A 25,930-nucleotide genomic window follows, 5' to 3' on the forward strand; every position below is an offset into this window, starting at 1 on the left:
TCCATCATCCTTTATCGTCATCATCCGCCGTCATTTGATCCATCCATCACGTTTATCCATCGCGTCAATCCTCCATTATCCGCATCCGTATTTTCCATCGTTATCCATCCATCCATTTATCCATCCATCCAGTCCAATCCTTTCCATCCATCCATCCATCCAGTTTATCCTCATCCATCCATCCGGCATCCATCCATCAATCCAGTCCATTTATCCCCATATCCATCCATCCATCCTCCATCATCATCCATCCTTTATCCATCCATGATTTTCCATCCAATCCATCCTCATCCATTTATCCTTCCATCCTCCTTCCTCCTTTATCCAATCCATCCTTTTCCATCCATCCATCCATTTATCCACCCATCCATCCATTTATCCATCCATCCATCCATCCATTTTTCCACCCATCTATCCATTTATCCATCCATCCATTTATCCATCTATTCATCCATCAAACATTTAGTAAACCATGCTAGGAGTTCAAGATATCTTGGGCTCTTTGATCGGCAACAAGTGGATCAACGAACAGTAATAACACCAGAATTTTCGTCTACTTCAATAAATAAACTTTATGTTTATACATCAGCTCTTCTTCACTCCCAACCCAGTAGGATCCTCTCAAGGGAACACAGCCTCCGCCACGTGCCCCAGCGGCGGCGCGATGGCGAGTGTGCGCAGAAGCCGGGAGGCAGATTGGGGTGGGGCCAGAGCACGCGGAGCTCAGTCTCCGGAAGTGGAAACGGCACCACGCAAGGACCTCCCGCTACTGTGTTCCGCTTCACCTGCAACTTCTTTCTCTTGGTTCTGTTTCCACCCGGGCTCACTTGGTGGACGGCTCGACCGCCATCGAGCGATGGAGCCCGTGAGCTCCGGGAGCAGGGCTTTGGAAGAGCGCGCAGCCTCGGATGATCGGCTGTTTCTGGTGAAAGGTGCGCGCGGCAGCGCCTGACTCGGCCCGCACCGCGTTCTGCCGGGCCCGGCCTCCGCCGTCCTTGGAGGTCATGTTTGTGACCGTGGGAGGCGGAGGCTGGGCGGGGCCACGCCCTTCCTCTCGGGGCCGTGGTTCGCCTGGCTCTGGAACGACCGCAGCTTGCGAACTCTCTGCCCTGAGCCATCTGTAGACATCCGCCAATCCCAGGGCCAGAGAAAGCAGCCCCAAGCCCTTGGGAGCGCCCCGGAACCACGCCCAGAGCGAGCAGCCGGGCTGGGGAGGGGAAGGCGCGCTAGATGGGATACTCTCCCGCGTTTTGTTAGGGCTCGCAGGCTTAGAGTATTCTCGGCCCCCTTAGGAGGTAGGTCAGGGGCCGTCCCTGGCGATACTGCGGATATTGGGGTATCTTCCGCAGCAGAAGAGAACAGTCTCAGGGAAATTAAGCGGCTTGCATCGAGATCTGAAACCGGGGCTTCCATGCAGTGCATTTTGCCTGAAACTGACCGTTATTGCTCTTTTCAGAATGAGCTTATTTTAATGAGAAAAACAAAACAAAACAAAACATCACTTTTCTCACTATGGCTTTACGCAAGTATAGATTCCTCCACAGTTGTATTAACTTTGTTTTCTCCTTTGCAGGATAGATGCTAAACATTTCTTTCTGAATTGTTGTTAAATAAATGAGTGCAGAGCGTGTCTTAAATTTTCTTTGGAAATCTTCCCTTCATCTTTATTTAAACTTTTCTGAAGTTATTAAATTTTTTTTTAATTTGCTCTTTGGCAGGTGGAATTTTTCTTGGTACAGTCGGTGCTGCAGGAATGCTGGCTGGTTTTCTTACAACTTTGTCACTAGCTAAAAAGAAAAGCCCTCAGTGGTTCAATAAGGTTTGTGATCTAATAAGTTAATTTGCATCGGTATTATTTTTGCTATATGGAATGAGGATGGAGTGACTTTTATTTTGATGGTGTTTCTAAGAGGTCTTTGAATATATACATAGAATCTAAATTTTTTTTTGTTATTGTTAGTTTCAAAGGGTATTATTAAGTATTAATTATTAAAGCGAAGTATTAAGCATCTACTATGTACCAGACATTATTCTAAGTGCTTTATAATTATTATTTCATTTGATTTTTTTTTTTTATTTAATAGCCTTTTATTTACAGGATATATGCATGGGTAACTTTACAGCACTGACAATTGCCAAACCTCTTGTTCCAATTTTTCACCTCTTACCCCCCCCCTCCCCCAGATGGCAGAATGACCAGTAGATGTTAAATATATTAAAATATAAATTAGATACACAATAAGTATACATGACCAAAACGTTATTTTGCTTGTACAAAAAGAATCAGACTCTGAAATATTGCACAATTAGCTTGTGAAGGAAATCAAAAATGCAGGTGGGCATAAATAGAGGGATTGGGAATTCAATGTAATGGTTTTTAGTCATCACCCAGAGTTCTTTCTCTGGGCGTAGCTGGTTCAGTTCATTACTGCTCCATTGGAAATGATTTGGTTGATCTCGTTGCTGAGGATGGCCAGGTCCATCAGAACTGGTCATTATCTAGTATTGTTGTTGAAGTATATAATGATCTCCTGGTCCTGGTCATTTCACTCAGCATCAGTTCATGTAAGTCTCTCCAAGCTTTTCTGAAATCATCCTGTTGGTCATTTCTTACAGAACAACAATATTTCATAATATTCATATATCACAATTTGTTCAGCAATTCTCCAACTGATGGGCATCCACTCATTTTCCAGTTTCTGGCCACTACAAAAAGGGCTGCCACAAACATTCGTGCACATACAGGTCCCTTTCCCTTCTTTATGATCTCTTTGGGATATAAGCCCAGTAGTAACACTGCTGGATCAAAGGGTATGCAGTTATTTCATTTGATTTTTAAGTAAAAAATAGTTCTTGCTTTTATGTTGGAATACACAGAAGCCACCTGACAGTGGCTGCTGGAGATCCAACCCAGACCTGCAGAATGGATACTTCTCTTGTGAGAGGATGATGCAAGGAGACTGAGAAGCAGTTGCTGTTGTCTGACCTCTCTCCTCTTCCCTCTGCCTCCAATTTATCTCATTCCCAGTCCACAACACCTGTATCAGCAAGGCTGCCCTGCAAATCCTTCAGATGTTATGATCCCCAGCTGCAGAAGCTCTCAGAGAATTAACCTGTCCCTTAACACTTTTTTAAAATGGGGATAAATTTATATCCTGTTTTCAAACAGATTTTCAATTCTAATACAAGGTAAAGAGATGTCATGTAGATATTTATAATTAGATGGACTTGGAATTGCTTAAAGGTATAAACCCTTAAATTGTTTAAGACTAAAATTGTTCCTAGGAATAGTGGCTTCTTAATCACCAGAAAAACATATTTAAAAGGGCTGCCACAAACACTTTTACACATGTGGGTCCTTTTCCCTTGTTTATGATCTTTCTGGGATACAAGCCTTAGTAGAAACACTACTGGATCAGAGGGTATGCATAGTTTGATAGTCTTTTGGGCATAGTTCCAAATTGTTCTCCAGAATGATTGATTAGCTCACAATATAATTGTTTGTAGAGATAATAGGGAGTCACTAGAATTTGTTGAGTAGAAAGGTGGCATGGTCAAACATGTACTTCAGGAGATTTGTTCAGCACTCTATGTTATCTCATTTCATCTATATAACAATCCTGTGAGGTGAGTGTTATTCCCATTTTACACATCAGGGATTAAGACTGAGAGGTCAGGTGATTTGTAGAAAGTGATTCACATTAGGTTTTCCTGGATTTCAGATCTACCCTTGACACTGCTAAAAGCCCTGCAGGTTCTTATTACCTCCAGGATCAAATATAAAACCTTGGTTTGGCATTTAAAACTCTTCATAACCTTGGCTTTTCTATCTTTCCAGTCTCCTTGCCCTTGGCTCTTATCCTTGTGCTTTTCAGTCAAAGAACAAGTATTTTATTGATGTTCCTTGTCCACAGAATTCCTTTTCCTGATTCCATGCTTTTTCTAGAGCTGTCCCCTATGGTTGGATGCTGCCTTTAAGCACCACTGCCTCCAAGCTTTTCTGGCTTCCTGTAAAGACTCAGCTCAGATCCTGTAACTTTCATGAATGCTACTGGACTTTCAAGGGGTTGGTTCCTTAATCTAGCTTGTCTTCAAGGATTCAGTATTCATATGAATCTGGGATCCAGGTTTAACCTTACTTTTTATGACTATTTCAGGTACATGGTGGTTTAGACTGAGAACTTAATCATCATTTATAATAATTCTGTAGGAAAATGTTATGAATTCCAAGCAGTTGACTTATAAGTAAGCTTTTGAAGCACAACCCATTCATGGGGTTATTGTATTTTTTAGGATAATGCTTAACTCATTTTTTTAGCTTTTACTTTTCTAGGAACTTTGAGAGAAATTGATGTGGTTTGCTTTTTAAGGAACAGAACCAGATCAGAACCGAAGAGACTGGATTTTCTAGTCTTAACTTTGCAACCAATTAACTTGACTTGAGGAAATAATACCCTGTATTTACATTAACTGATCTGTCATTTGGAGACTATTTTTAACTTGGTACTAATTAGTAGATTTAACTGCTAAAGAATAATTTGCTATATGGTTATGTAGGGCAGCTAGGTGGCATAGTGGATAGAGCGGTTAGACCCATTTTTCTGAGTTCAAATCCTGCCTCAGACATTTACTAGCTGTATAACCCTGTGCAAATCACTTCACCCTGTTTACCTCAGTTCCTCATCTCGAAAAGATCTGGAGAAGTAAATGGCAAACCAGTATCTTTGTGGGTCACAAAGTATCTGGCACAAGTAAAAAGTCACTGAACAACAAAAAGGTTATACAGCATTATCTTTTCATGGATACAAGTTCTAATCTTTTTCTCAGATAAGGGTGAATCATTCAAGAAATTAATACTTAACAAGGTTTTAGAAAGAATGAACTTAAGCAAAGATATGATTAGAGACTACTAAAGTGACAGTTTTTAACACTAATAGTTTCTTGCACAAATGTAGAAGGAATATTTTTGTTCATTCAAAGTGACTTGAGTAATTAGGAAGGTTAAAAGAGTAATAGGTTAGTAGTTTAGTAAATGTTGGTTGATGGAAGGCTTATCTCTCTTTTCCTACATATGAATAATAATAATAAAAAAAGACAATGTGCTGATTAATACATTATTTTAAATTTCTTTCAGTGATCTGATTGACAGAGTAAATCTGATTTTTTAAAAAGGACCCCATGTATTTTAAATTAGTGACTAGTTTAATATTTGAAAATTATAGTTAAATGGCATGTTTGTTGAAAGGAAATTTTAAAATATCTGTTTTTTGCTTTAGTTATGTAGATAATTTATAAGTTTTCGCAATTATTTAATTAGGAAGACCTAGATTCAAAGTCTACTTCTGACACAAACTAGGTATATGGCCAGGGCATAGTCCCTTTAACTGTTAGTTTGCTTTAGTGGAAGGAATTTTCACAGTAGGAGCTTACCACATTGAATTTTAGGTTTGAATGAAAAAAAACATTCTCCACAATGGTAGTTGTTCAAACATAAAACTGGAAGGGATCTCCTAAGCCATATGATCCAACTCCTTTGTTTTATATGTAAAGAAACTGAGTCTAAGAGGGTTGTCACCTGTGTAGTAAGTAAAAAAGTTGGGATTTGAACTCAGATTCTCAGAATCAAGATCCAGCGTTTTTTCCACTGTACTAACATCTTGCCCCATATTGTAGAATGACCAAAGGGAGGAAAAACATCCCTTAAATTCCCCAAATTTTTTCAATAGGCATTATTAATCTGTTCGATTGGAAGTGACTAAGTTCCCAATAACTCCTCAAGTATCTGCTTCACTTTTAGGTAAAAGAAAGAACCACATTATTCAGTTTTCTGATATAAGTGCAAGGTCAGGCTGAAAAAAAAAATTACATCACTACTTTGTGTTAATTTTATAAAAATGAAAATTATATTTCTAAGGTTATAACATATCAAAAATGTAAGGGAAATATGATTGCATGATTAAAATATATCTTTTGAGTTAATGATTAAATCAGTTTGATTTAATTTAAATGTTCTCTAAAAATGAGATTGATGAGAGTTATTGAACTTTTATTCTTCACTGTCTTATTGACTTTCAATTAATTCTGAGAAGTTCTTTAATGGTCCTGTCCTTTAATTTCTATACTTGTATAAGGGATTATTAATTTTTGCGAGCTACTTCCTCAGAAAAGTATAGGTAAATATTAAGAAGATGAAATACATACTAATATTGAGATAGCAGTATATACTAAATATAGAATTATATGCAGGAGAGTCTTGTAAAGTGTAGTACAATATTTACAACATGGTTTGGGAATTCACTATATGCAAATATTCATTATCTTATTAAGAATTTTTGATATTTAAATTTTAAAATAAGTTCTGGGAAATAATAAAGGAAAATAGTTATAAGGACAATTGAATTGCTAAAATAAAACCTAAACAAAAAAGATTATAATCAGACAGAACCATGGATATGTATGTAATATATGGTTATTTACTTTTTTCTTGCTAGTGTTTCAAATGACATTTCATTTCAGGAATGGCTTTATATTGCCTCCAGGAGCAAATACAAAATGCTCTATTTGGCATTCAAATATTATCTCTCCTATTTCTACCTTGTCAGTCTTATTTTTTTCTTGTCAACATTTTTAAATTAGAATATTAAAATTCTAGTGTATTTCCATTGCATGTTATGTTTGATTTGGGTTTTAGATACTTTTAGTGATATTAAACAAAGTTCCCTCCTTTGTTTTTTAGGTTCCTAGCACAAGTAAATGGTGTTTTTTCAAATACTTTTTACATCTATTGAAATAATTGTAGTTTTGAATGATTTTATTTCTAATATGACTAAATTATTTTTCTAATTTTCAACCATCTTTGCATTCCTAGTATAAATCCATTTTCGTTCTAATGAATGATTTCTTGCATAAATCTTTGTAGCCTGTTAGACAGGATTTTATTTCAATTTTCTGTTGGTATTCTGTAGGTCACCAATAGATGTATGAAATTCTATCAGGGCTTTTTAAACTTTTTCCACTCATAACTCCTTTTTACCCAAGAAATTTTTATGCAACCTGGGTATATAGTATGCAAATAAAAATTTATAAATATGAAATAGCTATATGTCATAATTGACTGATGATAAATCATAAAGAAATTTATTTTATAATAATTCTTTGGTATACATACAGTTTTGCCACTTATTAAAGATGAAAGCAAATTTGCATACTAATGTGCTTGTTTTTTATATAAAGAATTAAATCTTGGCAGAATATTAGTTATTTTTTATTGTTGCCAAATTTTTTGAGATTTCCATATTCATTTATTCAACCTGGTAAATCTACAATTTTAAGAAACTGCTCTAAATCAGCACTTTGCTTCTTTCACTATTTCTGAGCAATTTTTCTGAATGATTTCTTGGAGTATGGTATTCAAGTTTTCATCTTCAAGGTGCTATTTTAAAAAAAATTTTTTTTCAACAGACTTTTCAAATATGTGGAAAACTAGATGGAGGTTTTTTTTTTTTTCCTTTGCATTTCTAGCACCTTTGCACACTGCCTGACATAAAATTAGTTTTTGGTACATGGTCAGTTATTGCTTAGTTATATAAAAAATGCTTAATTTGTTTTATATATGTATGTATATATGCATTTTATCAATACAATAACAAAATTGCTCTCGTCTCCTTAATGATTTTTAAATATATGCCAATACCTGCTAATCCCTTTTTCTTTACTTTATCATCTCTCTTCTAAAAGATGAAAGTTTAATTTCATTATTAGTCTTTTGAACTTTTGAACTCATTACATTATAGTTTTTCCTTTTTCTGGAATGTTTCTTCTCAGTAGGATCTTTTTACATTCTTTCAAATTCTGTGTTTTTGATTTTTAGAGTTTTCATGTGTGTTTTTAATCTTTTGTTTCCTTTTTCCTTTGCATTTTTGTATTCCAATTCTGTGGCCTTTTGGGGGGGAAGGGGAAATAATTGAATGCCGTGCAGCATGCTTCTCTGTCTTTTCTAACTTCTTTAGTTTCTGGCCAGAGCTCTAATTTTCTCCTCTTCTTTATACTTTCACTTAATTTTCCAGCCATGTTGTCAAATATCTTCAGTGAGGATGAGTATGGTATCAAATTCAAGTACCACACTAATGATAAATTCTTCAACTTGAAAAGGCTACAAGCCAAGATTAAAGTGGAGAGAGTATTGGTGGATGATTTTGCATTTGCAGATCATTATACACTCAAAGCAGCCTCAAAAGCTGAGATACAATAAAGTATGAATTAATTCCCTGCTGCATGTGTTAATTTTGGCCTATCACCATCAAAAAAAAAAACCCAAAAAAAACAAAAAACACAGGTGCTCCATTAACCAGCATTACACCATCCATATATGAAACCATAGGTTATAGGAAATGGAGAATTTTTGAATAAGGTGGATAAATTCACTTACTTTCCAGGGTTGTACACATTGATAATGAAGTTGTCACACACATTGTCAGAACTAGCTCAGTGTTTGGGAAGCTCTGAAAGAATGTGTGGGAGAGAAGAGGTATTAGATCAACTACCAAGGTCTGCAAGTGCTGTTGTGCTGGCTTCACTGTTGCATGCCTATGAAATCTGGATCATATACCAGTGCCATGCCAGGAACCTGAATTGCTTCCTTTTCAATTGTCTTAGGAAAATTCTGAAGTTTACCTGGTAGGATACGATACCAGACACTGAGATCCTTTCTCAGACTAACCCATCATGTATTTAAATTACTGTAGAGTGCAACTCTGATGGGCTGGTTATGTTGTTTGAATGCTTAACTTATGCTTGCCAAAAAAGACTTTTGTGGAGAACTCATACAGGGCAAACATTCACATGGTAGCCAGAAAAAAATGATACAAGGACACTCAAGGTGTCTCTTAACTTTGGAATTGATTATTTGACATGAGAAACACTGGCACAGGACTGCACAGCTTGCCCATCAGCGAGAGTGCTGTGGTCTGTGATGTACAGAGTTAGAAAATCCATCCCACATGTTTACTTGGATTTTTGTGCCTGACCTGTGGTAGAACATTGAACTCAGTGTGGCTGAGCAGTCACAGACACATGTTAACTTGACTTTTTAATGTAGTGATATCAATTTTAAGGGGTCTTAAAGAATATGAAAGGCAGCCACCAATTTTCTGAATGCTCTTCTGAATCATTTTTTAGATTGTTAGAATTGGTTCATTGTTTGAAGAAGTCTTATGGAACTGATTGTGGTACCTTCTTCCTCAAGAAATTTTGATTCATTTTCCATTGTTATGAAGTACTTTACCACTGAAACTTTTCTTTTTCTGAAAGTCTGATCATTTCTTGGTCAACTTTTGTGTTTCTTTATCAATGCCTTTTTTATGATTTACTTTCTAAAAATTTTCTTCTTGATGCCAGTTCTTTTCCTTCTTAAAGCCTTGTGCTGTTGTATTATTCCTCCAGTCCTTTTTGTTCTTTGTCATCTTTCACCAAGACTAGATATATTCTCTGGCTCTTAGCAGGTAAGGGTGAGCAATTGGAATCTTATTTTAGGAGACTCTGAGTTACCTGTTTGTCAACCTTTTTTTCTTTAAACTGATTCCCTTTCATTGGTTCTTTGGCTGTTCCTCTGGGAACTGATCATGAAGGGGTGAAGAGAAGGGTGCATCAGGACATTAAAGAGAGAGGCCTGCACACTCTTTTCCAGCCTCATCTCTTCTACTTACTGCCAATTTTCTCTTTGCTGAATTTAGGGTTGCTAGGGCTAGCATATGGTCTTTGTGAGAGAGTTTAAATCTGGAGTTCTTGCCTTAAATTAGTAACCAACCAAAGATGGGGAAGGAACTACCCAGGGAAGATTGAACACTTTCATGCAAACATTATGATAACACACAGAACTACAAAAAGTTTCAAATAAGAAAGTTATTAATACAAGATGCCAAATATTTGAAAAATTGAGACACTTTTCTCCCTACCTCCACTATATGAAGCTGATTGTTTGGGTGTGTGAGAAGAGGAGAGTGGGTAGGAGGGCAAGAATTTGAGGATGGTAAATTGGTCTTCAGTGATTGTTTCTTTAAGAATTAACTTGGTGGGCCAGACGTGATTGCATGTGCCTGTAATCCTTGCTACCAGGGAAGCTGAGACTGACACATCTCTTGAACTTAGGAAATCTGAGCTGCAGTAGGGATAAAACCCCATCAGCTGTCTGTACTAAGTCTGGCAGCAGTGTGGTAAAGGGATGGGGGAGGAACCCAACTATCCAGGGAAGATTGAATGCTTTAAGGTTAGAAATGGAGCAGGCCAAGCCTTCTTTGCAGTTCATTGGGATTGGCTCCTGCTCAAGTGGGCACTGTACTTCTAGCCTGGGCAAGATCGAAAGGCCTAGTTAAAAACAGCTACTACTACTACTAGCAGTTACTTTGTGGTGGATTCTCTGATTTGAGCCCTTTCAGCTAGCTGACTTAGTAGCTAGAAGGTTGATCTTGTAGTAAGGAACCCTTGAGTTTGCTCCCACTAAGAAATTAGCAGTGTGACCCCAGAGAGCTCACTTCATATATTGGGCTCCAGTTTCTTCATCTGTAAAGAGGATAATAATAGCACCTACCTCACAGTTCTTGTGAGGATTGAATGAGATAACATACATAAAACACCTCACCTACCTTAAAAGTGCTATTACTGTATTATTTATTTAATGGGTGGAAAGCTGTCCCTGGAATAACCTCTCCCTTGGCCATTTTCCCAGTAGCATAGTAGATAGAACATCAGACTTGGTGTCAGGAAGGCCTCAATTTAGGGTTAGGGTCAGATACTTGTTAGCTGTATGAGTCTGGACAAGCCACTTAATCTCCCTAAGACTTCATTTCCTCATCTGTAAAATGCATTCAAGGGCCTGTGAGGTCTTTAGTAGTGCTGTCTATGATTTTCGCTTGTAAATTCTTAATCTTGGTTTAATTTTCCTATCTATGATTCTTTCTGATTCAATTCATTCTACCATTCTGTTTTTGTTTCCAGGGAATTACTGCCACAGCTGCTTTACCAGAGAGTGGTTCTTCTCTTGCCTTGCGAGCGTTGGGTTGGGGGTCACTTTACGCATGGTGTGGTGTTGGTGTAATCAGTTTTGCCGTCTGGAAAGCTTTAGGAGTTCACAGTGTAAGTACCATCACTGTTTTCTTTGAACTAAAACTTAGCATGCATAGCCACTCTATCTGCTGCAGATTTTAAAAACCTTAGCTAATTTTAGTTTTTTTCCCTCTAACACACATATGTATGCAGAGCCCACTGAATAAAGTGGTGAAGAAGTTGGCCAAATTCTCACTAGTGCTCATTGCACATGAAGCTGACACAAGACAATGATTTAAGTAATTGAATATAATATATAATGTGATAAAATGATCCTTTAAAAATTTTAATTTTTCTTATAGCAAGGGAGATAAATGATCTGGGTTCTAGTCCTATTTCTGCCTCTCTGTAATCCTGTGACTTTGGGCAAGCTGCTTAACCAACTTAACTAAACCTTAGTTTGTAAAAGAATGTACTATAGGTCAGGAATTCTTAATCTTTTTTATATCATGGATCCCTTTGGCAATTTGGTAAAGAATCTGGACTCTTTCTCAGAATAATGATTTTAAATAATTGAAAAAAATGCTATACATAAAGATGTAATTTTTTTTCCCTTCCAAGTTCATATACCATATCCTCCCACACACACTCCCAGACTAGAAGGCTTTTTACATATATCAATTATAAAATTCTGTGAAGCATGCCACTTGACTTCAGATTTCACAAGCATACTTTAAAAGTATGTTAATGCATTTTGAAAGCATTAAAAAATTCCATATTATTTAGTGATCTTTAAGACATACAAATTATTTGATAAATCGACCTAAGGAGATGTAAAAATTTGTTGTGGTGGTTTTTTATGTAAGTAGAAAGAGTTTCGTAGTTATTCCACCACAAAAATTACTGTTCTTAATTCTCTGAAGTTTGAATTTTGTATCAAAAAAAGTAAAAGAATTCTAGATGCAGTCACAATAGTTTCTCAATAGTTTTCTCGAAAAGACAATATATTTTTATTTTTTTCATATTTTATAAATTTTATATGTTAATATGTGAATAAAAGTAATGGAATTGTAATGATTTTTATAATTCCTCTTTTCTTTAAACATTGCTGAAAACAAAAGAAAAATCTCTCCCCAAAAGTCATATTGTTATAAAATTGCTTAAGTCCTTCCATGACTACATGCTCCTTATTACAAATGCTTTTAATTTAGTTTAAAATGAGGTAAACATTTTCAAGTTGATGGTCTGCTCTCCTAACTTCCCATTACCACTATAGTCATTGAAATCAGTATTTTTATTTTTAGAGATTGTGTGATTCTGGATAAGACACTTAGCCTCTGAAAAAATCTTCATTTTTTCATCTGTAAAATGAATGTCAGGCTAAAATATTCCTGAAGCTTTCCATAGTCCCCAAATTCAATAATTATGTGAGATTCCTAAATCACCATTCTTCCTCGTGATTCTATCCTTTATAGCATGGCTGGAATAATCTTTGTTAAACATAGATATGATCATTTTACTCCTTGGCTCAAAAATATTTAGTTTCTCACTTGCTTCCTGAGTAAAGTTCACAGTCTCAACCATAGTATTCAATACCCATGACAATTTGCTATCGACTTTTCTTTATCTCCTCTTGTTATTTTGCCCTCGGTACCTGAGATTCCAACTTTTTGTCTTGTTCCTGCTGCCTAGAATATCCTTCTTCTCTTTGTCTGTTGGATTTCTCCTCATCCTGTAAAATCACTCAGATGCTGCCTCCTTCTTAAAGCCTTCCCTGACCTCCTGTGGTGGTGACAACTTTCCCTTTGAATCTTACGTAACACTAGGATTACAACTCTTTAATGCATTTATCATATGATAACGTAAATGCTATCAGCTATTAATGTTAGCTGTTCTCTAGACATCAGTTTGCTTATTCCTTTCTTCTTCCCTTTCTAAATGAATAGAAATAGCTCAAATAATCCATTGATCAAAGTAGGATGTTGTTGTGTCCTGCTTTCTAGAGCCCCCAGGTTAGAATGACAACATACTGTGCTTCCTAGAGCCCCACACCAGGGTGCAAAAGCATACTGTCTTAGTGGAAGAGTGGAGGGGAGACTCCTGATGATGGTGAAAATTTGGAGTCTGTTTATTCCCAATTGTTTCACCCTTATATCCCCTAATACCCTTATATAACCAAAGCAACACTGCACATGCAGTATAAACTGCGCAGGTGGGACCACATAAACAACTTGCTATTGTACATGGTTTGCCACTTGGTATCACTCTACTTCAATTGCAACACAGGTTGTCACTGCCCCCTGACTTCTCAGGAAGACCTTTTTTCTGTCCCATGATTTCCAACCCTTGAATCCAGGTCCTTTCTTTATTTTGCTTTCCTATAATGTATTTACTTTGCTCAACACTTTCATCTATATATCTATATCATTTATCTGTCTATATGTATCTTCTGTATTCAGTCTTTGGCCTCTAATTTTTTCATCTTTTATTTCTTCCTCTTTCTGCTTGTCCAAAGTCCTTCCTTGTTCCTGTTCTGTCCTGAGGGCTTCACTGTGAGCTCAGCACTATTTGACCAAAATCACCATCTGGGCATTGTACTTTCCTAGATATGTTAAACTAAGGTATTATAGAGTGAGAAACAGAAATGTAAAACAGTTACTGTGATACTACCTTAGCAACCCCCTATATGTTAGTTAGCCTCATTTGATCAGACTGTTTCTTTGATCACAAAGAAATGATGGTATTCTTGAAAATGTAGTAGCTAACAGGCTGTCTTAATGCCTTCTGAACACAAGCTATGCAGGCAGAATCTATCAAACTATCTTTGTCTTATATGTGGAGCAATGGAAGTGTACCTGCAGCTCTACTTTTACCCTTTCTGATGAATACAAATAGCTTATTGAAAACCCACTGTAGCCAAAAATATCAGCACCAGCCCTGGGACTCAGAGTTCTTTGGACAAAAGTACTTCCAGGCACATAAAGTAGCTGGGATTAGGCCCAGAGTTAATAAAGGAATTAATAAGGGCCTGACTTGGTTTTGTTGTGTTTTCACCAGAGAATAATTTATATGTTCAGAGTAGTCAGTTCTAATGATTCTTTTGGTCAGTAAAATCATTTCATTATAAAAAATTTGAAGCATTAATCTAAAATTGTCATTCTTTTTGTACTTAGTAATTACGTAAACAAAATTATAATGGTAGAGGGTTGCCAAAATTGTTATTTGTCAGTTATTCATTTGAGATTCTCCTTACTTAGCAGTTTTACATACATACACATATATGTAAAATATAAGTTACTATTAACAAAAGTTAACTCACTAATTACTATTTTTCCACTTGGCCATTCAAGCTCTGTACTCATGTCTTTCCTCTCTCTCTATTCCTATTCATTTTCTATCTTCTCAAGAAGTCAAGTAGTGCATTGAAATGATTTAAAAACACTAGTGTCCACTTTACTTGAGCTGCAGCATAATAGATTCTTTATTTTGTATCTATCACTCTGCTTTAAATGTGTTTCTTGTAAACAACATATGGTATTTCTGGCTTTTAATCCAGTCTGCTATCTGCTTCTGTTTTATGGGAGAGTTCATGCCATTCACATTCACAGTTAAAATTACTCATTCTGTATTTCCCATAATCTTATTTTCCTCAAGTTAGATGCTTCTCTTTCCTTTTCTTCTTTCTCTCATCAGTGTTTTGCTTCTGATCACCATGTCTCAATCTTCCCTTCCCTTTTACAGCCCTTTCCCCGCCTTTCTTATCCCTTTCCCCTTCTACTTCTTTTCTTCTTTCTGTTAACCTCCTCCTTACTTAATCCTTTCCTTTTCTGTTTCTTATAGGATGAGACAAGTTTCTATATCAAACTAAATATGTCTAATAGTCTTTCTTTTAGCCAAATTAAATGAGATTAAGATTCACACAATGCTCATCTCTCTCCTTTCTTTCACTCTCATTTCCTCCTAACTTCAGGGCTGGTGCTCTATCCACTGTACCACCAAGATATCCCCTATTTTCTTTTTTATATCATCACCTGCTACTGGAAATTTGTTACCCTCCAAATATTTGTGAGTTCTATCACTACTGTTTAGAGACTTGATCTGGTGTTGATTTTGAGTGAGGCTAGGAAAAGCTCAAAGACCTCTCTACTCTCTGCTATCTTGGCTCCACCCCATGATGTCCACTTTAAATTTTGTACACTAAACACACTATTTTTGTCAGTAAGTATTTACTCATTCATTCCCAATAACAGTAATGTCAATAGCAGTCCTAACCCCATTTAGGCAGTGAATTGAGATTTTTTTTTTTTTTTAGTAACAAGATGATGGAGTATATTTTCATTATTGCTTTTTGGCAGTGTGGTTCAGTACCTAAAATTTAATTCAGAGCAACACCACTATATAGCAGTAAATTATCATGAAATAATAATTGGGTATCACAACATAAACATTCTTTGGATTTTATTTTCTTTTTTAAAAATTAATCTGAACATCCCAATATATTCCTTCACTCTCTCATTGAGCAAATAATTAAAAACAAAAAACAAAAAACTTTGAAAAATAAAGCCCTGGATACATAAGTGTATTCTCAAGTTGATCATGTCTAAAAATACCTCTCTCTCTCTCTCTCTCTCTCCCTCTCCATTTTATCACCTCTCTGTTCGAGGTGAAAGGTGTTTTTCATTCTTTGGATTTGTGATTTATCATGTTGATCAAAATTTTAAAATCTTTCAAAGTGGTTTTTCTCTGGAATGTTACTGTATAAATGGCTCTTCTAGTACAGATTACTTCTCTGTGCATCAGTTCAGTTTCTTCTGAACTGATTTTTCATTATTTCTTATTAACACAATAATGTTTCATACATTCCTAAACCACAATTTGTTTAGCCATTGTTTGGCTATTAGTATTTGTTTAGCCTCATTCCTTAAAAGGAATTTTTACTTAAAAGGAAATTTTACTCATTTTTTCTTATATCCCCTTTTGTTCACTTTCTGACTCCTTCCTTGACTCCTGAACCTGACCTCAGCTGACCCAGCCTCAGTTCCTCTTCATCCCGCCCTTATACAAACTGCTGGTACCTTGTCTGACTACCTTCTATCTTTTGTTCTCTGGGAGAGTTTTGCATCCCTTGGCAGATTTGGGTCTGCTTTTCTATATCAATCAGAGTTGAGATCTTATTCTGCTTGTTACTGTTGTCAAGATGATGGGGTGAGGACAAGGGCTGGTTATGCTAGCAGAAACCAAGGCTGCAGCTGGAAATTTTCTAAGTAGATCCCAGCACACGTCAGAAGGCTGGGTTTTGTTAGCTGTTAAGAGCTTGGGGGCTTGTGGTGGGATTTGCTGAATGAACAAGTATTGGATTAATTTTCTCTGCTTTTATTAGGTGTTACTTTGTTATATATTTTAATGTTTTGGTCTGTGGAGACAGCTGTAATTGCTTTTCTTCAGGCACATACTTTCTCTTTTGGAAGAGTATTTGGGACTCAGTGAGCATTGTAGAAAAGGCCTCATCTTCCATCATTTGGTCACATAACCTGTATAATACTTGGTCACTAGTTCTGTGATTTTATTTACATGGACACTCTTATCTAGTACTGTAGGTCAGAACCCATCCATGGTCTTTCCTCCTGTGCAACTGATGTTCATATCCTCGAAATCCTCCACAGGGGAGCCATTCAGAGTTCTAGAGGGACTCTCTGGATTTACTGACATTATGTGGGTATAGTGGATTATACAGGCAGTCCCGTTCTTGACCGGTATGACCAGCCCTCTATTTTCTAGGCTCAACATTTCTCTGATGATACATCTTTTTGTCACTTTTCTTGTGTAGTTCTTTACCGGTAGTCAGTCACACAGTGAGAGAATTTAATCTTCAGTTCTCTCTCCACACAGATGCATAGAAATCAGAGGGATTCAAGTTTCTACCTTTTGGTCAAGAGAGTATATACATATATGTGGTAATTATGATATTAGAAAAAGGGAAATATATAGTTGTCTGTGATCAAATTTTATCAACACCACCATTTCTTAGGAAAAAATCAATCTCTATGAATAAGGAAAACATGTTTAATATATAAACATTAGCATATACTTAGAAATAAGACAGGTCTGTGTGTATAAAGCAAGATAGAGAATTGAGGCACTTTGGGGAGTAATTCACACAGTAAATCTAATTATGTTTCAATGTGAAATTGCTGACTTCAGGTTGTAATATAGATCTAGCTCAAGGAAAAGTGCCATCTGATGACTGACCTGGAGAGCTCTTAATAAAAAAATAAAAATAATTAAAAAAAAAAAAGTTTACTTTCACTATCTTAAACCACAGCTACATCTGCTGGCCATGAAAGGAAGTAAACACATTTCAAGTTCTTTCAGACTATTTTTTCTGTTTTGGCTTTGTTTTCTTATTTTTTTTAATCCTTATTAAAAAAAAAAAAAAAAGAAGAAGAAGAAGACAAAGCCAAACCTTAAGGTTATTTCTTTGAAAAGAATAAAGATATTTCCATTTCTGTTTTTTGGTCATTTTTTAAAAAAATAAGCTTACTGAACTTAAGAGCTGATGGAAATTAGAAATCCAATCCTGTGTTTTCATTTCCACTTTATAAAAACTCCTTTAAAAGAAATAAACAATTAGTCTGTAATCAGTAAACATTTAGTAAATATCTACTATGTTGCCAGGTACTGTCCTAAGCACTTGTATACAAAAAAAGGTTGCATAGCCAAAAAATTTGTACAGACAAGTTGTGGATAGGATAAAGAGGAAATAATTAACAGAGCATCACTAGGGGAAAAAAAAGGAGTTGAGAAATGCTTCTTTTAGAAAATGGGATTTGACTTCCAACTTGGAAAAAAAAAATCTAACAAAGTCAGGAGGCAGTGATGAAGAAGGAGAGTATGCCAGGCATGGAGAACAGAAAAAATGCCTGCAGCCAAGGGCCTGCACCAGGGTGGTGTCAGAAGGCTGGGAGGGTGGGGGAAGGGGGAGTATTTGAGAGATTTTTCAGAAATGAAGTTGATCAGACTTGGCAACCAATTTGGTCTGGGAGAGACAGTGAGAGGCTAAATATGAAGCCTCGGTTGTGAGTGAGAGTTGGGAGGATGGAATGGTGCCCTGGACAATAATAGGGAAGTGCAAAAGTTTAGGGGGAAAGGCATTGAGTTATGTTTTGGACATATTAAATTTAAAATGTCTGCTGGACATCCAATATAATAAAATTAGTACAAATAATTGCCTCCTCTTTATAAATGAGGAAACTGAGGCAAGCTAGTTAGGGGAGAACTGAAACTCACATCAAGACAGACTCTAACTCAGCCTTTTCTGCTTTTACTACATTCTAAAAGCAAAAAATATCTTATTATAGTAACTATTTTTTAAAATAATTTATCAGCATCTTTCATTTTTAAAATCTTTTAAATGGGCTGAAATAAAACCCATGCTATTAATGAATAATGTTATATAACTGTAATTTCGAGTGACTCTTTTGCCATCAAGGTGTTAAGCTGAAGGTATGGACTGTGATTGTAGTTTCATAATTTTCAGCTGTACCTAGGACTATTTTCCTTTTATGAACATATAAATAAAATGACCCATAGTTAATGACACTTGAAAATATTTCTGGAGTAGTTTCTATTTGTTTATTCAGCTATAGGTAATAGTTAAATATAGCTGAATAAACGGGGTAGATTTTTTTTTTTTTCAATTTTACGGAAGCAAATTTCCAGTGCAATTATGATATTAAAATAATATATTATTTTGCACCTAGTCTGATATTACATTCTGTTTCTCAGATTAATACCCCCTACAAAAATGAAAGTTCATATCATTTTCACTGCCAACATTTGTTGAGAATATGATTGGAAATTATAAAGACACAATTCATGCCATCTGGAAGACTGTAATTAATAAAATCTCAAGGATAAGAGAAAATGTGGAATAAAGAATTGATATAATTTCATAATATATTTCAATCTATGTTAAAACTTAAAATTATTATGAAATACTAGAAAATTGTCTCTGCAATTAAGGAAAAAATATTTTAGAAGTAATGTTTTCTTCTCATTCTGTGATCCATATTTAACCTACTTGTTTTCTGGGCTATTTTGAATTCATTATTTGTTTTTAAAACAAAACGTTATTGGAACATTTTTAAGACATAAAAATAGTTTCACTTAGTTTTCGTGACTTTGCAAAATGTGACATAGAAAATAATGATACTGATTTTCAATCTCATTATATTAAAACCTTACCTTGTAAAAGAAGCTGCAGGGCATTGAGGAGAAAAAGCTGACTTACGAGTCTGGAAGACCAGAATTCAAGTGTTGCCTGTGACACATCCTGTCTGTGGCACCCTGGGCAAGTCTCTTAACTTCTCAGTATTGTAGGCAGCACTCTAGAACTACAAATTGTAGCAAAAATGCTGACCTGCATTGGTAAGGAGTGTGTGTGTGTGTGTGTGGGGGGGGGGGGGGGGGGGGGGGGGGGGGGGGGGGGGGGGGGGGGAATTCTTCATACAAGAGTTTGCTATATCAGTGAAATCACAGAACCAATTCCCATTCCTCTTTACTCTGGATAAACTAATCATTTACCATGGAAGTGTTGCTTTGTTAAGCTCTGAGATGTCACAGAGGAAAACCAGCACTTTTTAAAAAAGATTTTTCCATATATGTAAGTAACTATCTTATGATGATGTATAAGTTTTTAAAAGTCTGGGGATTTCTAGGATCTGATCACTTAGCCATATAACATCGAAACTCCATTTTCTCAAATTACTCAGCTAACCAGACTCATAGGAAGTTAATCAACAGACCTGAATACCAATTTGTTATTTTATGATGAAATAATTTAACAATAGAAATTGCAATATTTGTGTCAGCCTGTAGTAAATTTGTTTCCCAGTAGGAAATCATAGAGAAAGCCAATTTAAATCTAAAAGGTTTTTTAAATGGTGTGACCTTTTCCCATCTTTTTAGTTTATGTTGGCAAGACTAACTCTCAAAAGACTTTTTTTTTTTCCTAAATTCTGTGCGTACAAGGTAATTTGTCACCCAGGTGAGCAGTGAAGCTTGCATGGTCATATGATCTAAATGGCTAATGTAAAACACAAGATGGATAATAACTACAACCAGGTATAGCTAGTGCTTTTTACAAATCAGCGTTCTTTTCTGTTAAAAATTTAGTTTAAAAAAGATTTTTGGTAATTATCTTAATTGATAAGGTTTAAAATAGAATTTAACGAAGAACAGATACCTAGGAACAATCAAGTAGTCTCTTCTTCATGATCCAGTATTTTAAACTGTCCTGATTTTTCTTTGTGGAGTTCAGTAAAATTAAACAAACAGAAAAACAATGTTTAACTTATACTGAATTCTGCCTTAAAGTCAGAAAGCATATAGAGTTTCTAGTTCTGATTTTGAAACTTGAGAGCGTCAGAGAATTTGAAATCTTAAAATGTTAAAAAGTTTTTCTACAATTAGCATTCTCTACCTTCCCATTCCTTTTCTACTTTTTTATTTTTTTATTTAATAGCCTTTTATTTACAGGTTATATGTATGAGTAACTTTACAGCATTAACAATTGCCAAACCTCTTGTTCCAGTTTTTCACCTCTTACTCCCCACCCCCTCCCCCAGATCTACTTTTTTTTAATGTGAGGGGAAAATTGATTTTCTGCTTCAGATTGCCAAAACCCAAAGAGTGAGTTTTGATTATCTGTACATACACATATTTTGTGAATCCCTTGTTATATACAGTCCTTTTGTAATTCAAAAGGAGTTGAGTTTACATTTTTGATTTCTTCACTGGGGATCTGCCCTGAAAACCTAGATAATAATAGGGCAGATTTTCAACAATCAGGCATTTATTAAATGTTTATAACATTCTGTGATCACTGTGCTAAGAACTGGGATTTATATAATTATTTTAAAAGATCTGGTCCTTTTCATTATGGAGTTCATAAAAAGAACACATGAACTGCAATCTAGTAAAAAGATTACACAAATTGCAAAATATGTGACAAATGTATGAGAAAGGGATGTCAGTGGATCTGTGGATGTAAATATTCCATCTTGTGAAGCAGATAGCACATCAGTGCTAGCCTCTCATGGGTGACTTTTCCTCATGTCCTCTCATTAACCTAAAACAAAAGTGGTGGAGCCTTCCTCTAAATTCAGCTTATTCCCTGGATACCAATGGAGCATATGAGCTGTTTATCAGTAATACTTTGTTTATAATACCAAGAAAGCATTTATTCTTTGATTTTTCTGTGCATATTTCTTTGATAAAATCCTTTATGGTACATTTTCTTTCTTCATTTTTTTTTCCTGAGGCAATTGCTTGGGGCAATTGCCTAAGGTCACACAGCTAGGAAGTGTTAAGTGTCTGAGACCATATTTGAACTCAGGTCGTCCTGACTTCGGGGCTGGTGCTCTTCCACTGCACCACCTAGCTGCTCCCTGGTACATTTTCTATACACTTCTTTGTTTGCATGCACCCACTAAAAAAGTGACCTTTGTTTCAGAGAAGATCTTGGTGTCATTAAAAATGTTACTTAATTTCCCCAAAGAATATTGAGGCTATTCTCTTCATCCTTTTTAGTTTTGGGGACTAACTATGAGTTGTCCGTCTTTCAGGAAAATAAAATATTCATCAAAGATTGTGTTTTTCCTGTTTGGATCTAGCAGATAATTAGTTCAATTCTACACTTTCCTCTCCTCTTGGATCCTATCCCCCCTTTTTGTGTCACTGCTCAGGCTTTGTGAGACCCAACCCTGGCTTACTTTCATCATCCATCTCCTCTGCTCCTACTGAATAAGTTAGGAAATGGCCAAACCAGTTGGTCCATTATGATCAATTTACTTATGATCTCTTTCTTGAATTGTTCATAGTCTCCTAATTGGTTTCCCATCTTAAGTCTCTTCCCTCTCCAATCCATTTTTAGAGCTTCCAAAGCAATTCCTTTAAAGTGTCTGTCTATCTATATCTTCACCCTCCCCACCCCTCCTTATTCAGTAAACTTCAGTTACTTCTTACTACCTGTAGTTTTAAATTATAAAGTTCTCAGTTTCACATTTGCTTGTCATAATATAACTCCAGCTTTCCCTTCTAAGTTACACATTAATTTCCTGCCCACACTCTGTGTCCAGCAAGTATCCTTGCTGTTCCTATATTGACACTTGCTTTTTTTTCTTTGTGCAGATATGTAACTTTTATTTTTCATTTTTAAAATTTTTAATAGCTTTTTATTTACAAGTTATATGCATGGGTAATTTTACAGCATTGACAATTGCCAAACCTTTTGTTCCAATTTTCCCCTCCTTCCTCCCACCCCCTCCCCTAGAGGGCAGGATGACCAATACAAGTTAAATATGTTAAAGTATAAATTAAATACAAAATAAGTATACATGTCTAATTTGGTGTACAAAAAGAATCGGATTCTGAAATATTGTACAATTAGCCTGTGAAGGAAATCAAAAATGTAGGCAGGCAAAAATATAGGAATTGGGAATTCTATGTAATGATTCTTAGTCATCTCCCAGAGTTCTTTCGCTGGGTGTAACTGGTTCAGTTCATTACTGCTCCATTGGAACTGATTTGGTTCATCTCATTGCTGAAGATGGCCAGGTCCCTCAGAATTGATCATTGTATAATATTGTTGTTGAAGTATACAATGATCTCCTGGTCCTGCTCATTTCCCTCAGCATCAGTTCGTGTAAATCTCTCCAGGCTTTTCTGAATTCATTCTATTGGTCATTTCTTATAGAACAATAATATTCCATAACATTCATATATCACAATTTATTCAGCCATTCTCTAATTGATGGACATCCACTCAGTTTCCAGTTTCTGGCCACTACAAAGAGGGCTGCCACAAACATTCTTGCACATACAGGTCCCTTTCCCTTCTTTAAGATCTCTTTGGGATATAAGCCCAATAGTAACAATGCTGGCTGGATCAAAGGGTATGCACAGTTTGATAACTTTTTGAGCATAGTTCCAAATTGCTCTCCAGAATGGCTGGATGTGTTCACAATTCCACCAACAATGTATTAGTTTCCCTGTTTTCCCACATTCTCTCCAACATTACGCATTATCTTTCCCTGTCATTATAGCCAGTCTGACAGGTGTGTAGTGGTATCTCAGAGTTATGATACTTGCTTTTACACTGACTGTCCTTCATGCTTTAAATATACTTCCTCCTCTTCTCTGCCTCTCAGAATCCCTGATTTTCCTCAGAACTCAACTCAGGGGCCATCTTGGGGTCTTTGTGTATCCCCCCAACTGCTAGTAGTTCCCTCCCCTTCCCCAAATTACTTTGTAAAATGAAAATATTAAGGGATTTTCCAAAAACCACACAGGATGTCAAGAAATTAATAAATCAACCTGAGAAAATTATAGAAACTTGTCTACTACAAGTGATTATTCTTTTACTCATTTAGAAAGTATGAAAAGTTCTTCAACCAACTTAAAATGGATTATTCAGCCTTGATCATTAGATGAAGACAGCTGAAAACTGAGTGGAGATACCTGGCAATTAGCATAAAGAATTAGCTGTGCTTTTTGGGCTTATGTTAAATAATAAGCAAGTTATCTCTGAGGAGAGTTGTCTGTGGCACTCAAGAAGGGAGTCTGTCTGCAGGGTGTTAAGATGCTAGTTGTTGATAGAAGTTAAGAATCTGGTACCTGGAGCTAGGATCCTGCTTAGCCACCCTAAGATCCTCTTGGTGCTAACATGTGGGCTTTATTAGTAGTCCTATGTAAGCTTAGTCCATACTTGCAGGGGTCCTCAAACTTTTTAAATAGGGGGCCCGTTCACTGTCCCCCAGACTGTTGGAGGACCGGACTATAGTAAGAACAAAAACTGTGTTTTGTGGGCCTTTAAATAAAGAAACTTAATAGCCCTGGGTGAGGAGGATAATCGTCCTCAGCTGCTGCATCTGGCCCACGGGCCGTACTTTGAGGACCCCTGCTTTAGAGAAAATAGTGCCGGGAGCCAAGTGTAAAGAAGCATCATTAGAGATTGAGAGCAAGGGTGGCAGGAGTCCTGCAGGGATCTACATTGCCTTGGCTGTGTGTGTTCCCACTGCATATGTCCACTGGCGAGCCACTCTTTCCCCTAATAGTGTCTGTATTTATGGGAGAATCTAGAGTTTTTTGTTGTTACTATTCTTGCAGTGCAATTTTAGTTCAGCTCTTTGCTGAGACACAATCAGTGTCTGGCTGACATTGAAGGTCAGCTCATCAGAAAATGCTCAGAAGCAGTTTGCTCTTAAGGTGTGAAGAAGGAGGGTTCCTGAACCTGGGATGGTCCTCTATGGACCCACCTGCAACAATTCATATATTCATTTTCTTTCTCTCTCTCTCTCTCTCTCTCTCTCTCTCTCTCTCTTTCTCTCTCTCTCTTTTTTTCCCTCCCTTTCTTTCCCTCACCCCTTTTCCTTCTCTCCTCTTTTTCTTCTCTCCCCCTTCCCCATCTTTCTCTCTGTCTTTCTCTGTTTCCCTGGAACGCTCGCTCTCCTGCTCTCTCTCTCTCTCTCTGTTTCTTTTCTCACACACATACACATGTCTCTAGTACTTACAACACAGACAATAAATGCTTGTTGATTGACTAATTAGACCAAACTCTTGAACTTACACATCTTTTGAAAGAGGTCCTAAAGTATTAGAAGCTTTAAATTTCACTATATTCTTTACAAATCTTTTTTATTGTCATTTATGGACTTCTTCACTCTTCTTCCTGTCTAATAAATTTTAAATCTAACTTACAGTTTTCTTCTGTACTCTAATCATTTCCAAATTTGATAGGGAAAGGAAATAAGTATATAGCACCTGCTGTATGCCAAGCACTATGCTAAGTGCATTACAGATATCTCATCTGACCTTCAGAATGTTTGCACATAAAGTAACAATATTAATATATGTTTAAATATAATATTTCATAATATTTGAACATTCTGCCCTCCTGATTTCTCCTTAAATTCCATGACCTCTCTCTCCTGTCTACTTAAGTAGACACTTGACCATTTCCACTGAATTTTTCTCAAGTGCAAGAATTCTTAGTTAGAACCTCTGATTATCTTCTCTAGAGGTCACTAGATATACCCCACAAAGATTTTTTCCCTTTCCAGTCTCCTTTCCTTATGTTTAATCCTTGGTGGAATGTTTGGCAGCTAGGTGGTATAGGGCAGAACTTCTTAAATTTTTTCCACTTGTGGCCTCTTTTTACCCGATAAATTTGTATGTGACCCCAGATATAGAGATATATAAAATAGATATACAAATCAAACACTTGCTGATAATAAATCACAATTTTGCAACCTCTACATTTAGTTAAGAGACCATATATGGGATTGAGAACCACAGTTTAAGGAGATAGGGTATAGTGATAGAGCCTGGTATTAGGAAGACAAGTTCAAATCCAGTAGCTGTGTGACTTTGGACAAGTGATTTAACTTCTACTTCATTTTCTTCTACTGTAAAATGGGGATATTCAGAGTTGTTGTGAGGATCAGATAAGATAATGTTTGTAAAACACGTGTCTGACATATGGTTGGCACTTATTAAATGTTTGTTCTCTTCTTCCCCCACCCTCGAATTCCCTACCTACATTCCCCAGCCCTCTTTCATTTCCTCTTTTTTTTTTTTTTGCCATTCTTCAAATTTTATCCAGATAATTCTTCCTTGACACTCTACCAAAATTCTCATTTTCATCAGTCAGTTGCCTTGGGGCCTATAAAAGATCATTTTCCACTTACTATACAGTAGAAAGTTGAAATTTTAAGATTAACACTGAGAGGATGCTGAGTGGCCTTGATTTTTCACTGCTTCTGGAGAGGGAATCTCAATAATGATTGTTACATTTCTTCTTTGCTTCCTAAACACTGTACTCTCAAGGCAT

General features: G+C 36.3%; 1 protein-coding gene across 1 annotated transcript in view; it reads left to right on the forward strand.

The window, feature by feature from the left end:
- Positions 1–797: 797 nt before the first annotated feature.
- TMEM242 (transmembrane protein 242) overlaps positions 798–25,930 on the forward strand; it is a 51,283-nt gene continuing 26,150 nt past the window's right edge. The window contains exons 1-3 of the mRNA XM_003769563.4: positions 798–932; positions 1,719–1,819; positions 10,993–11,130. Coding sequence (XP_003769611.1) covers positions 857–932; positions 1,719–1,819; positions 10,993–11,130 — 315 coding nt within the window. The 5' untranslated portion in view covers positions 798–856. The remainder of the gene's footprint in view (positions 933–1,718; positions 1,820–10,992; positions 11,131–25,930) is intronic.

This window comes from Sarcophilus harrisii, chromosome 4 (genome assembly GCF_902635505.1).
Source record: "Sarcophilus harrisii chromosome 4, mSarHar1.11, whole genome shotgun sequence".
Classification (NCBI taxonomy): Eukaryota; Metazoa; Chordata; class Mammalia; order Dasyuromorphia; family Dasyuridae; genus Sarcophilus; species Sarcophilus harrisii.